Source organism: Ostrea edulis, chromosome 3 (genome assembly GCF_947568905.1).
Source record: "Ostrea edulis chromosome 3, xbOstEdul1.1, whole genome shotgun sequence".
NCBI classification, from domain to species: Eukaryota; Metazoa; Mollusca; class Bivalvia; order Ostreida; family Ostreidae; genus Ostrea; species Ostrea edulis.
In genome coordinates, this window is record NC_079166.1 from 74658078 (window position 1) to 74673653 (window position 15576).

General features: G+C 34.2%; 2 protein-coding genes across 2 annotated transcripts in view; both read right to left on the bottom strand.

Annotated features, from left to right (window-relative positions):
• Positions 1–15576, bottom strand: part of LOC125674690 (uncharacterized) — a 90544-nt gene that overhangs the window by 70071 nt on the left and 4897 nt on the right. The window lies entirely within an intron of this gene.
• Positions 1581–5883, bottom strand: LOC130052838 (uncharacterized). The gene is made up of 8 exons (XM_056158939.1): positions 5539–5883; positions 5339–5431; positions 4951–5164; positions 4733–4840; positions 4332–4551; positions 4094–4200; positions 3952–3984; positions 1581–3860 (listed from the first exon to the last, which is right to left on the bottom strand). The coding sequence occupies exons 2-8, from the start codon at positions 5402–5404 to the stop codon at positions 3754–3756; spliced, it is 855 nt and encodes a 284-aa protein (XP_056014914.1). The 5' UTR covers positions 5405–5431; positions 5539–5883; the 3' UTR covers positions 1581–3753.

Sequence of the window (15576 nt, forward strand, 5' to 3'; positions counted from 1 at the left end):
TTCCCGATTTTCTACAAACACGTAAATTTCTCTATTTATTAAAAAATCGTGATAATAGCAACTCCGTCGAACAAGTTTTGATCTAAAATAGGTTAATTATCTCAGGAAATGATAGGAAGATAAATGAGGATTAAAATCTCTTTTTAACATATAACGAACAGTGACCATTCTCATAACTCCTATACGGAAATAAGCAATACAGCAGTTTGGCAAACACGGACCCCTGGACGCAACAGAGGTGGGATCAGGTTACTAGGGAGAGTAAACACACCCTGTCAATCGGTCACATACAATGCAACGCCAATGACAAAACAACTTTACAGTATACATGATATCAAATTTCGAACTGAAGATTCGCCGTACTGGTGTCGTTTGGTACCTCTTTGATTGTATTGAGAAAAACCGCAACACACAAATTAAAGTTTTTTTTAAAGGATAGTAAAATGGTTCTTCTGATCAGGTAAACAGAGTTATTCGTTGTCAAAAACGCAACTTTACCGAACAAGCTGATACTTCAAACGTATACGACCTACAACATTCTACTGTAGCAAAGGAAACACGTTGTAGGTGTCAACCTATATATATATATATATATATATATATATATATATATATATAGCTTTTTAAATAAATATATACGCAGTTCTGAAACTTGGATGAGTTGAAAGGGTCCAAATTCCGACATTGTCTAGTTTTACATAAAACACATAGCCTATTTTACATTGACATTGTTAAGTGTTGAGATAAGATTTGTATAACCTTTATGTGATGTGTTCTGAATAGACTTAGGTATGTAAGTAATTATGGCTAGTTATGTTTGGCTTATTACCAATAAAGACAGTCATGTTTTCGGAAGAAAAAAAAGAACCAGATCACTCCAAAATATATATTTTGGGAGTACCAATACACATTAAGTTCTAGATACCGGAGGATATATATTGGGTAACATCAAATATAATTACTGGACATGCAGCGGTGTTTTTTTTTGCAATATCAAACTGCTATGAATAGGTGCGATAGTCACCATTTCTTCTGCTTGTTTCCATTTCAATGCTCGTAAATTTCTTATATCAAGATTCAAAATTTTCTCATCCTTTTCTCGCAAAACTGATTTTTGAAATCCGGTTGTTTATTCTATGCTGTACCCTGGATGGCACACATTCATCATAATTAAATCTGTGCTGTAATAGATATGATCAAACTTGATATCAGGGACATGTATTGTGAATTGGGTCGGCGCTGTATGAGTCATAATTGTCGTGGATTTGTCGGGTAATTCGTTTGCCCTAAATTGGCTTAAATGAAAACAGCACATAAAATGCAACGACAAAACAACGTTACAATATACATAATATCAAATTACAAACTGAACATTCGTTGTACTGGTGTCGTTTCGCACCTGTTTGATTGTATTGAGAAAGAAGCAACGCACAAACAATAGTTATTTTTAAAACATAACGAAATAGTTTATCACAATAAATGATTTATTCTTTAGATTTCTTTTTATTTGAAATCATTCATTTACATATAGGTTTCTTACAAACAAACCCTTAAGATCCAATCACGCAAATGCTTGTATCATCCGAATGATTTGATGCGTATTGTGCATTGAATATAGGTTCATTCATAATGTACAATGCAGATAGGTGAGGACAATTAGGGATTCTACAACGGTTACTGATGTTTTAGAATAGTTTTCAAACAACATTTAGATTCGGATTAAGCATCCAAAATCACCGTGCATTACTCAGCTTGGGAAAGGAATTATCTTCTATTCAGAATTCACATTTGGAATTTGGCAATATATTTCAGAGGAACAATAAGAAAAGGGGTGAAAAGTAATAATTGTGTTATTATTTTGAAAATACAAGACTTTGTATGGCACTGATTTATATCATTAAAACACATTTTATTTATAGATTGTGCATTCATTAGTCGTATACTCGCCACGATAGCTCAGCGGCAAAGTGTACACTTTGTGACCTGGGGCTCATGTGTTCGAGTTTAATCTGTATGGAACATATATTTATATACATGCAAGGTGAAGATAACGAACAATGATCAATCTCATAACTCCTATAATGTAAAACTTATACGGTACCAATTTTGATGCACCAGATGCGCATTTCGACAAATAATGTCTCTTCAGTGATGCTCAACCGAAATGTTTGAAATCCGAAAATAAGCAATTGCTTATTGAAAATAAGCAATACAAAATAGATAGTTGGGAAACACGGACCCCTGGACACACCGGAGGTGCCTAGGAGGAGTAAGCATCCCCTATAAGGAATTCATATGACTTCAAATTCAAATTAATCACTGACCAAGAACGTACAGGTCAATGCAAGCATATGAAGCAATTCTGAACAACATTGTCTTCATAGGAACCATGTACGCAAGGTCCATCATTGTTGAATATGCAATTACCAAGAATAGAACATGCCCGAGAAAAAAAGCCCCGTATATCTGTCTAGTAACTGAAAGACTTCATAGCACAATATCAAAGACTGATACATAATATAGTTTCAATTTTCAGTTCATTTATTTTAACACAATATGGTACTGGTACATTTTTTCCACGTTAAAGATTAACAAAAAAAACCCCCAAAAAACAGGTGTAGCAAAATGGATAGCTTCAAACAGGTAAGTGGTAAAAAATGCAAAGACACGAAATATTGCTGTCACCAGTCAAAATTTTGATCTATCATTAGTATATTATCCCTTAGTCAAACATTCTTCGAACACCAGTCATTAAAATCTCTATTTAACATCACTCAGTCAATCTCTAACATCACTCAGTCAATCTATAACATCACACAGTCAATCTCTAACATCACACGGTCAATCTCTAACATCACTCGGTCAATCTCTAACATCACTCAGTCAATCTCTAACATCACTCAGTCAATCTCTAACATCACTCAGCCAATCTCTAAGATCACTCAGTCAAACTTTAACATCACTTAGTCAATCTCTAACATTACTCAATCTCTAACATCACTCAGTCAATCTCTAAAATCACTCAGTCAATATCTAACATTACTCAGTCAATCACTAACATCACTCAGTCAATCTTTAACATCACACAGTCAATCTCTAACATCACACAGTCAATCTCTAACATCACACAGTTAATCTGTAACATCACATAGTCAATCTTTAACATCACTCAGTCAATCTCTAGCATTACTCAATCTCTAACATCACTCGGTCAACCTCTAAAATCACTCAGTCAATATCTAACATTACTCAGTCAATCACTAACATCACTCAGTCAATCTTTAACATCACACAGTCAATCTCTAACATCACACAGTCAATCTCTAACATCACACAGTTAATCTGTAACATCACATTGTCAATCTTTAACAATACTCAGTCAATATCGAACATCACTAAGTCAAGTTTTTTTTTTAAAATGACTCAATCAATCTCTAACATCACTCAGTCAATCTTTATTTAACCTCACTCAGGAAATCTGTAACATCATTCACTAAACCTATCTAATATCAGGTAGTCAATATCTACTTGACACCAATCAGTCAATCCAAAACTTTATGATATTGTACATAATCTTTAAATTTGTCCTTCATTGTCAATTTCAATTTCAACCCGCCATTAGTCAGTAAATCGTCATCTGCCATTAGTCAGTCATGTTTAACTGCCATTAATTAGTCAATCTTAAGTTGTTGTTAATCAGTTTATTTTGATATTCCATTATTCACTCAACATGCACATCCTTTACTATATCACTCAGACTACATCTACTGTCAATGGATGTTCTTCTGTGAACCTCTCGTCTTCAAGTTTGCCTCCATTATCTTCAACATCGATGACTGTCTGCCTTGGTGTCTGAGATTCTGAAGGTACACAACACAAAACACAGTTTTGCATTACGTCAGGAAACATATCGCGATAGAGGAAAACATAATAGGGACTAGGGTGACTTACCGTATTTTGTTTTGAACAGGGTTAAAAAAATACCTGAAATTGTTAAAAAGTACTGGCTAGTTATGTTCATTATGCCTTGACCATCACAAGCATTATCTACAGACAAGAAATTCAGATGAAAGTGCGTATAATATGTTCATACCTTTCAAGGAACAATATTCTCTATCTTTGCAAAATCTGTATACAACTAATACCAGGCAAAGGATGATAACTGTTATAGCCCCGGTTATGCCCACACCAAGTAGAACTCTGTAAACATGAAGTCCACATCACATGACAATACCTAACACGATGAATAACATCTGTCAAAAAGATGATAAATACTGCATGTCCATGCTGGATGTGTTATCTTTAACTTCGTTAAACAGAAAAATAATTACGCATGTCTGTAGGATGATTCCAGCTTTTGATTTTCTGCGTTGGTATGGTTAACGTTAGGGGCGATCTTTAACTCTGACGTCAGCCCTGCCTGGATATCGACATACACTGGTGACGATGTCAAGATTATACTCTCGTTTGTCGTATATACTCTAGATGACGAGCTGATATTAGGTCTTACTGTCTTTCGACGTTGATGGGCTTGGCTGTAACATTCTGAATCTGTAAGTATAAAATGGTTATAGCACCCTACATATAACTACATCAGTGTCTTGAAATACATTTCGCGTGTTTCTAATACTTGAAATATCTGCTGTGTAAATTACAAAGAAAATGCATTTCAATGAAATTTTAAGATAGCAAAGATTTTAAGGTCAACATGTAAGCGTTATTTTGAACGTACATATGTAAGTTTCATTTGATTTGTAAACAGAGGGACATGTAGCGCACTTTGTATCCCTGTTGCGTTGGATTCTACGTCCACCAAAACTGTATTCTGCACAGACGTTTCCTATAAGGAGATATTGTTACTTTACCTTCAGTTATAATTTTTGTGTGATTTCAAAGATGGCAAGATGAAAATGACATTTTAAAAAAAATTCATTTGAAAGTGTTTCTTACCTACAATATTTATAACTTTAGAACACACTTCTATTGTCTCATTCTGCCAGGCATTAATCACACAGTGGTACTCAAATGACCCGCAGCTGTTTTTGATGTTATGACAACCTTTCTTTGATGCCGCAGTCGCCCACTCTGCAGCTGTTTTGGGGCAAACTTGGACAGCCTCCACAGTTGATTGCGATTCTGTGCATTCCTCTCCCATGACCAATACCTTAAAATAATTTCACACATTCAATTTAGATTATTATTTGATTTTTAATCGTCATCATCAGCATCGTTATTATCTTTTCATTTCGTTGAATTAAAGTTTAATGAACTTAATGCAGACAAAATGACAATCAAACAATATGCAAAAATCAAAACTTTATAGCGTATTGAATTCTACCTTAACATCGAAAAGGCATGCAGTGGCAGCGATTATCACTTTGAAATATTGCAAAGCCATATCCATTAATGTTCCAAACCCTCTAAACGCATGCTGTAAAGTAGAAATTCATTATCTCAATGGTTACCATTCCTGATTTCCCGTCATTTGATGTATAAAGGTTATGATATGATGCCTATGTATTGTGAGTGGATACTTACAGTAAGAGTTGTATTGGGATGTTTCCTAAACAGATATGCAAGGGTACGTTGCTCTCCGGTTGCTTTTAATATGATGTATGCATATATAGATAATACATCTGTTTATAAATATGAATGCATGCATAAGTAGAGATCTGGGGATCTTTATTGTGAGTCATGGGAATACCCGGCCGACTCCAAATTTATGTATAAAGTGTGTCGTCAATAAACGAAAAATATACAAAATTTCTGCTTCCATAGCATATCGGAATAACGTATAACATTTAAAATGTCTGTAAGAATGTTTTCGTAATATCATCATTCAGTAGTTTACGTTTTGTCCCAGGTGCGCATTTTATTATCTTTTCAGAGTACACACTTATTATTGTAAAGGTATGTATCGGTGCACAATCATACCGTCAGTAAGATAGGCAGGTCTAATACAGCAGAGCGTTATTTTTGTAAAAGGACTAGAATATGACGCGGTGTGGTAAAAACAATATTAACACAAGAGCCAGCTCGTCAGATAATTTCAATATATGTCGGAATATGGACTCGTGAGGAACGTAAAAATACAAGTCATCAATCGTTGTACAATTTTATGACCCATATACTCTATCATATGCTAACAGATGGAAGAAAGGCCACCGATTTCTCACTTAACATTGTTAAAATGCTCGTTTAGATAAAATCATAAAGTATGGAATGTCTTCCAAACAAAGAAACGGATACTTGAGATTTAATATTTGCCATTTATTCCTTGTATCTTGGTAGTTAGCCATGAAATATAAAACCTTTGATAAATGTACTCCTTTCAGGATATACCAACCACACTCAAACCAAGTGTAACTTGCATTTTCTGACGAAAGAAATCACCTGGTACAATGTGCAAGCCATTTTGAATAGGTACACCAGTGAGAACATTTAATTTCTATCTGATGGATGCATCATCACTGGTTCGATTCTACATATCCTTCTCAAATGGGTTTTGTGCTTTAATTAAAATGAGATTTTCAAAACATCCCAATGATTTTATGAATTTTGTAGAAAGGCAGTTTTTTTAAACAGTTATTATCAGATGTGATGTAATCAAATACAGGTATGCGGTTACCTATTTCTTTTATTAAAACCTTATTGTAAAAACACTTTCAAGTGTGAGGCTGATGTTTGAAATCCACTACCTTTGTTTATATGGAGCGGAGTGGATCAAACTCTTGTATCGGGGAGATACATAAATACATGTACTAAGATGACCTTATTTTTCTACAGAAAAACAAAGCAGATTATATATATATATATATATATATATATATATATAGACATATATATATACATATATATATATATATATATATATATATATATATATATATATAATCTGTTTTGTTTTTCTGTAGAAAAATAAGGTCATCTTATATATATACATATATATATATATATATATATATATATATATATATATATATATATAATCCAGGGCGACGATTTGAGAAACATTGCACCATCATTTGGGGCAACGATTTGGGATGTACTATAGTACTCCTCAAATCGTCAACCGTCCTAAATCGTCTCCCGCCAATATTTCATTGACTTTTTAGGGTAGATTACACATAAGTTATCTTATTGAACCCCCTCTTATATGGTGGTACATAGTTTTCATTAAGTCTGTTTGTCTGTCTGTCCGCACTCATATCCCTGGTGTTGTTTGACTTAATCGGTTGAAATTATATATGTAGATTACAAGTGACCCTCTGACATGCCTCTTCATCAATGAAATGAGAGCTCAAAGCGCTGCAAGCTATGCACAATTTCCAACAAATCTGCAATATTTCTGATGTTTGTGAACGGATATGTGGGTTACATTTGTTCCTGGCATGTGCTTTCCGTAACATAAAATCTCTTCATTGCGAGTTCAAAGTGCATTAAGCTGTAATCATAACGAACTATTTTCGATTGTCACTCGGGTGTTTTGAACAGATTGAACGGAAATTCTATATGTAGGTTATTTTGGGACAGAACACAAAGGTTTCATTTATTTGTTTGTTCGCTGGTTTGTTCATATAGTTACTTAAAGAGGGAGAGAGAGATGGTAGATTAGTTTCACGCAAGCTGGGATGGATTTTATCGCACCAGAGCTGTTTTGACAAAGAATCTCATATTTTACGGTTTCATTTAGTCGCCTCTTATGACAAGCACTGAGGGGTGCTGAGGACCTAAAATAATCAGGATCCCCGTAGGAAAAATTCAGAGTTTACTTATCAGAGATTACATTGTGCATATCAGAGAAACGATATGTTCCAAATAAATGAAATAAAAAATAAGAAAAGAAATTACCCATGGTTGCGTTTTTAAAATCCCTCAGCATAAATTGACTGTCAATTTGTGTAGCTAGAACTGTATAATATCACAAATACAATTTTTGAGGACAGCAAAGTGGTGTTCCTATCTTATGATTGCATATATCATTTTGAGTTAAAAAAAACAGGAATAGATAATTTTAGAACTATGCTCAAAGTAACATACAAACCAAAGCACAGATATGCTGTGGAAAAAGACTACATGTGTATGAAAACGAAAGATCTAAGTAGAGATCAATTCTTTCTCAAATGTACATATCCAAAATTTCAAAATGTATGATGTATTGCAATGACTATAAGGTAGTCTCAACAAAATTAGATTAATATAGAGGAAACAACCCACATAAAATGTCATATATTTGATTGCTGAATGCCCTCACTTTCGCTTGAGTTTTAATCTAGCTGTCAGAGTTACTGGTCTCTGTTATCCTTGTCTGTCACCTGTGTTTCCTTTTGGGACAAATTGAAAAGCCAGGCTCCTTTGAAGTATCAGTCTATTTTCTTGGTACCGTTGTGAATAGAAATACGATATTGTGACATAGGTTTTAGAAGCTTATCAAAAATTAATTCAAAATTTCTTTGCGTTTCTTATGTGTTTATTTTAAAAACAACAACGGTAAACATTACCTGAACTGGTGAACAGTTGAGCTGTCGTGTTATGTTGCGGAACATTTGTATTTAACTATCATTATCGCATTTATTTATTGTTCACTGGTATCGTCATCATCAGATAAAGGAAACATCGCACCATACAATTGTATTTTAGTTGATGTATTGTACAGGAATGCATGACTTCAACAGAGACATGATCTGCTATATTTCTCCATTATTGGGTCACTGTTGACATTAAATGTAGGCCAAGGAAAACCCAAAGAATTTCATTCATGATTTAAACGCATGTGGCGGGGTATTTATATACGGCATTGTAACACCGACAAATGTACTCTTCGCTTCTTAATGTAGCCTGTTAACATTACCTGTGCGAGTTTGATAGTTACATTATATAATTTAACCCCTTTTCAATGGATCACACAAGTAGTTGATGATGTAGATGCCATGTGCAATGTCAACTGCAAATGTAATACATCTTTATTTTATTATTCTATTATCAAACTGAACTTAAGAGATACATTTTACTCATTTTCCTCTGATAACAATCACTATTATGATGATACTTCCAATGAAAAACCTCGATCATAGATATTCTATTATTTCTTAGTAAGGTATTGGTTTTGTAGTGATTCTATTGGTTCTACGTATCTTTCCTGTCATTAGTATCTCAATAATGGGCCTTAGATCACTCAAAACTTCCCTACGTTATATCATAGATAAATTATTTGCCCACATATTCATATGATTTCCTTTGTAAAATTTATTTCTGGTTCGGGGTTATTCACCCAACCATACCCATCCACGCTACATTTTTGACTCTGCAATGTTTTTGGCTTAAGCTGTTAAAGTGAAACTTGCAGGAGAGATACTAGCTGTGTAAACTCAACACAATTGATTGTCTGTTGAAGTCATTTCTTGTCAGCACGAAAACAATTGATAAGAAAAAACTTTAATAAGATTGGAGATCGGTGGCAAACATCACTAACAAATCACAACAAATAAACATAGGTTTTGGAATGTCACATGCAACGTCCATAGATTAGAATAGTTCTTCGGTTCTTGCTTGTAGTAATATACAACTAAATTGGGTAGTCCGTCGGACGAGATTGCAAAAAACTGAAGCCCTGTGACACAGCAGGTGTGACACGATTAAGATTTCTACCTGCCCAAAGACCGTAAGAACAGAGCATATGCCTAGATTTAGCAGCCCTTCTCTGGCATTAATGACGTCTCGATTAGATAAAAGATATTCTCGAGATGGACATTAAACAATGTATAATCAACCAACCAAAATGTTTTAGAACTTTCCAAACCGTAAATGTAGAAATGTAGTATCTTATTCTTGGTGTCAAATTAACGCCTGTGCAGTTTGACACGAGTATAGTTTCCATTCTATAAACTTCTCATCGTAACAAATGTGTACAGTTAAAATTACACGAAAGAAAACGTGTTGAAATCTATGAACGGTTAACGGAACCTTTATGAGTCCCAAAGGGATCTGGTGCTTTTAACTCAGGTTTACTGAAATGCAATATGACACAACTGTAAACATTTAACTTTCTACGATATACGTTCCAATTCCTCGTTACGATTGGAAAATATGGGTTTACAATTCACGTAATTGTCCAAAAAAGGTGTACATACGGAAAAACGAAAACGAAAGAAAGGACAAAAGTTACAAGAATAACAGAAAGAAGCTGACGAAGGAGTACGTTAAAATATCAGTGATGAATCAGTTATGATTATTACAACCACTATTATTATGAGAATCATAATTAAAAAAAAAAAACCTGATGATATAAAAATCTCCGAAACTTAGTTTATTGGATTGAACCATTCAGCAGACCGGTATTACATTAGCGGTTCACATTGCAGATGATATCCATTGGAGGTGGATTACATGCGTACATGCGTAACCTTTAATGTAATCAGGATTATATTAGATAGGTATTGTAACTTTATTAGTAGGTACAACAAGGTACATTTCATGTGCATCTCTATGCCACAAACAGTCCCTATCTGTTATTGAACATTGTCACGTAAAGCCAAATAACCCATTCATGAATGTACTATGCGAACCAGTGGATTTAAATTGTTTGTTATGAGATATGAATTGTCAAGTGCAGTGCTGACAAAAAAGGGTGCACATATTACAAAATGCTATCTCTGAGAGATCACTTAAATTTTTTATCAAGATCAAAGTACACAGAAGTACATTTTTATTACGCTTTTTGATTCAGCACATACGTATTATATCAAATAACCAGCATAGTAAATCGATGAATGATGCGGATAAGTGGGTAAGTGATGTAGTCGCTAGCAAGAAACTGGGAAAACATACATATACCAACATATACAAAAAATAGCATGGGCCCAATGAAGATATCTGTAGAAGGCACGTGCTATCGAGCTAAAACTAAAAGCTGAATGTGGTAGCAATGCTTTGAATTAATTCATTTTACAAAATCAGAACACATAGAAGCACATCTAGTGTTTTAAACCTGAAACGACTTCACGTGGAAATTATGACATTCAGATTGTTACTGAATGAGGTAAAAAAAAAAAATGTAAGGAATATCCTCAAAGTATGTACTAATCGATTTCATGTCGTTTGAGTGATATTATTTGTAATATGTAAAATGCATGCATTAGATAACCAACTTATCAATAGCCGACAACATATAAGATAATGAGAAGAATAAAGAAGACTATTACTTGTTCGATGGAGATTGATTGGCAAACGGCAAGTCCCATAGCATAATCTAAGCACAAATGAAAACTTGTACATATTTATCATGTCGTATCGATATTGACAGTGTAAATTTGCTTCTAGCGGATTTCAATGTATGTATTTCATAGGGAAAATTCGATGGAAATATTATGAAACAACATGGTCACATTCATTTCGTCTTTCACATGAATTTCATAGAGTTTCTCTGAAAATAACTTTTCATGAAAATAAAACCTCATCAACGTGTACATTGTTTAACTTTTTTTTAAAATTTCGCAACGATGCGTCCTTTTGAAAATGTACTTGCATATGCAAAATGTTGCAAATTTTGACCTACATAGACGCTCACGACAATAGCAATAACGTCACTTTCTTGTGCCAGCGTTAATAACCAGTCTTTACACGCCATACTAAGCATACCTCATTAAGAATTCTATGAAATACCAATAAAACCCCATGCTTAATGCATGTAGCAAAGTCATTTAGACTGTATGACAAACGTATCACTTGTATATCAAGGTGATTTCCCGATATTCTGCAAACACGTAAATTTCTCAATTACATGTACGTAAAGAACCGTGATATAGCAACACCATTGAACTAGTTTTGATCTTAAGCAGGCTAATTATATCAAGCAATGATAGGAAGATAAATGAACATTGAAATCTATTTTTAAAATATAATGCATGGAAGGTGGAAATAACGAACATTGATCCGTCTCATAACTCATATAAGGAAATAAGCAATACAAAATAAATAGTTGGGGAAACACAGACCCCTGGACACACCAGAGGTGGGATCAGGTGCCTAGGAAGAGTAAACATCCCCTGTCGATTGGTCACACACAATGCAACGCCAATGACAAAACAACTTTACAGTATACATAAGATAAAATTTCGAACTGAACATTCGCTGTACTGGTGTCGTTTCGTACCTCTTTGATTGTTTTGAGAAAAAAGCAACACACAAAGTGAAGTTATTTTCAAAGCATAAAAAATGGTTGTTCTGATCAGGTTAACAAAGTATATATATGTCTTTCTATCTATCTGTCTGTGTGTGTGTGTGTGTGTGCGTGTGTGTGTGTGCGTGCGTGTGTGATTCTGCCATATTGGGGACCTGCTACAGATACGCAAGTCTTAAAGTGGGGGCTTCAAAAAGTTTGGGGACTTGACTTAGGTCCCCAATCTTTTTTATCGTTCAAAACAAATAAATAATATTGTCATTTATCAGTAAAATATATAGATAAGAATAGGTCATCATTTCCCCCTTGATTGTCGTAAGAGACAACTAAATGGGGCGGTCCGTGGGACGAGATTCCGCAAAAAAAAACTGAGGCCTTGTGACACAGAAGGTGCGACACAATTAAGATTTCTACCTGCCCAAATACCGGAAGAGGAGAGTATAGACCTAGATTTACCAGCCCTTCTCCGGCATTCAAAGACGTCTCTATTTGAAAAAGGGAATATTGAGAGGGACATTAAACAATATACAACCAACCAACCAAAAAGGTTTTAGAATTTTCCAAACCCTAAATGTAAAAATGGAGTCTCTTATATTTGGTGTCACATTAATGGATGTGCAGTTTGACACGAGTAAATTTCCCATTCTATAAACCTTTCATATTAACAAATGGGTACAATTAGAATTACACGAAAGAAATTGTGTTGAAATCTATGAAGGGTTATCGGTGCCTTTTTGAGTTCCAATGGACTCAGGTTTACTGAAATGCAATATCACACCACTGTAAGCATTTAACTTTTTACCGTATACGTTCAAGTTCTTCATTATGATTGGAAACTATGGGTTCACAATACACATATTAATACACGTATTTGTAAAAGCAAAAACAAACCGGGGGGGGGGGGGGGGGGGGGCTGTACAACGGGAAATTCGAAAAAGAAACAAAGGAGAAAAATTAAAAGAATAACAGAAAGCAGCTGACGAAGGAGTACCTTAAAATATCAGTTATGAATATCAGTTACAATTATAACAACCACTATCATTATAAGAATCATAACCAAAAGAGACTGAGGATGTAAAAATCTCCAAACTTAGTTTATTGGACTGAACCATTCAACAGACCGGTATAACATTAGCGGTTGACATTACAGATGATATCCATTGAATGTGGATTACGTTAGCAGATAGATGCGTAATCTTTAATGTAATCAGGATTACATTAGATAGGTATTGTAATTTTATTAGTCGATACAACAAGGTACATTTCATGTGCATATCTATCCCACAAACAGTCCTTATCTGTTATTGAATACTGTCATGTAAAGCCAAAGAACCCATTCATGAATGCACTGTGCGAACCATGGGATTTAAATTGCTTGTTATGAGATATAAATTGTCAAGTGCAGTGCTGACAAAAAAGGACGCATATATTACACCATGGAATCTCTGAGAGATCAGTTTAAGGATTTAAAAGGATTTTATCAATATCAAAGTACACAGAAGTACATTTTTATTACGCTTTTTGATTCAGCACATACGTATTATATCAAATAACTAGCACAGTAAAACATTGAATGATGCAGATAAGTGGGTAAGTGATGTAGTCACTAACTACAATCTGAGAAACACACATATACCAACATATACCAAAAATAATATGGGCCCAATGAAGATAGCTGTAGAAGGCACGTGCTTTTGAGCTAAAAATAAAAGTTGAATGTGATAGCAATGCTTTGAATTCATTCATTTTACAAAATCAGAAGACATAGAAGCACAAATAGTGTTTTAAACCTGAAATGACTTTACGGAAATTTCGACGTTCATATTTTTACTGAATGAGCTAGAATGAAAATGTTATTTATTTCCCCAAAGTATATACTAATCAATTTCATATCGTTTGAGTGGTATTATTTGTAATGTGTAAAATGCATGCATTACATAACTGACGTCTCAATAGCCGACAACATATAAGATGATGATAAGAATAAAGAAGACTATATTACTTGTTCGATGGAGATTGATTGACAAACGGCAACCCCCATAACATAATCCAGACACAAATGAAAACTTCAGATTGGTATAATGTCCTATCGATATTGACAGTGTAAATTTACTTCTATCTTATTCCAATGTATGTATTTCAAAGGGAAAGTTCATGGAAATCTTATGAAACAACATGATCACATTCTAATTCGTCTTTCACATCAGATTCATAGACTTTTTATGAAAATAACTTTTCATGAAAATTATACCTCATCAAAATGTACATTAATTAACTTTATTACATTTTCGCATTGATGCGTCTTTGAAAAATTTAAATGCTTTTGCGAAGTGTTGCAAATCTTGACCTACGCAGTCGTTCAAGACAATAGCAATAACGTCACTTGCTTGTGCAGCGTGAATAACCAGTCTTTACACGCCATACTAAGCATACCTCACTAACACGTCTATGCAATAAAACCCCATGCCAAATACATGTAGGAAAGGCATTTAAACTATATGACAAACAAACCATTTCTATATCTAGGTGAATTCCCAATTTTCTACAAACACGTACATTCCTCCATTTATTAAAAAATAGTGATAATAGCAACACCATCGACCACGTTTTGATCTAAAATAGGCTAATTATCTCAATTAATGATAGGAAGATAAATGAGGATTAAAATATCTTTTAAAAAATATAACGAACAGTGACCAGTCTCTTAACTCATATAAGGAAATAGCAATACAAAAGTTTGGCAAACACGGACCCCTGAACACACCAGAGATGGGATCAGGTTCCTAGGAAGAGTAAAGATCCACTGTCGACCGATCACATACAATGCAACACCAAGGACAAAACAACTTTACAGTATACATAATATAAAATTCCGAACTGAAGATTCGCCGTAAAGGTGTCGTTTCGTACCTCTTTGATTGTATTGAGAAAAGAGCAACACACAAAGTAAACTTATTTTTAACGCATAGTGAAATGGTTCTTCTGATCAGGTAAACAGAGTTATTCGTTGTCAAAAACGCAACCTTACTGAACAAGCTGATAATTCAAATGTATAGAACCTACAGCATTGTTCTGTAGCAAAGGAAACACGTTGGAGGTGTCAACCTATATAAAAATATACGCAGTTCTGAAACTTGGATGGGTTGAAATGGTCCAAATCCCAACATTGTCTCTAGTTTTATATAAAACACATGACCTATTTTACATTGACATTCTTAAGTGTTGAGATAAGATATGTATAACCTTTATGTTATATGTTCTACGTAGTCTTAGGTATGCAAGTAATTATGGCTAGTTATGTTTGGCTTCTTACCAATAAAGACAGTCATATTTTCAGAAGAAGAAAAAACCACCAGATCACTCCGAAATATATATTTTGGGAGTACCCATCCACAGGA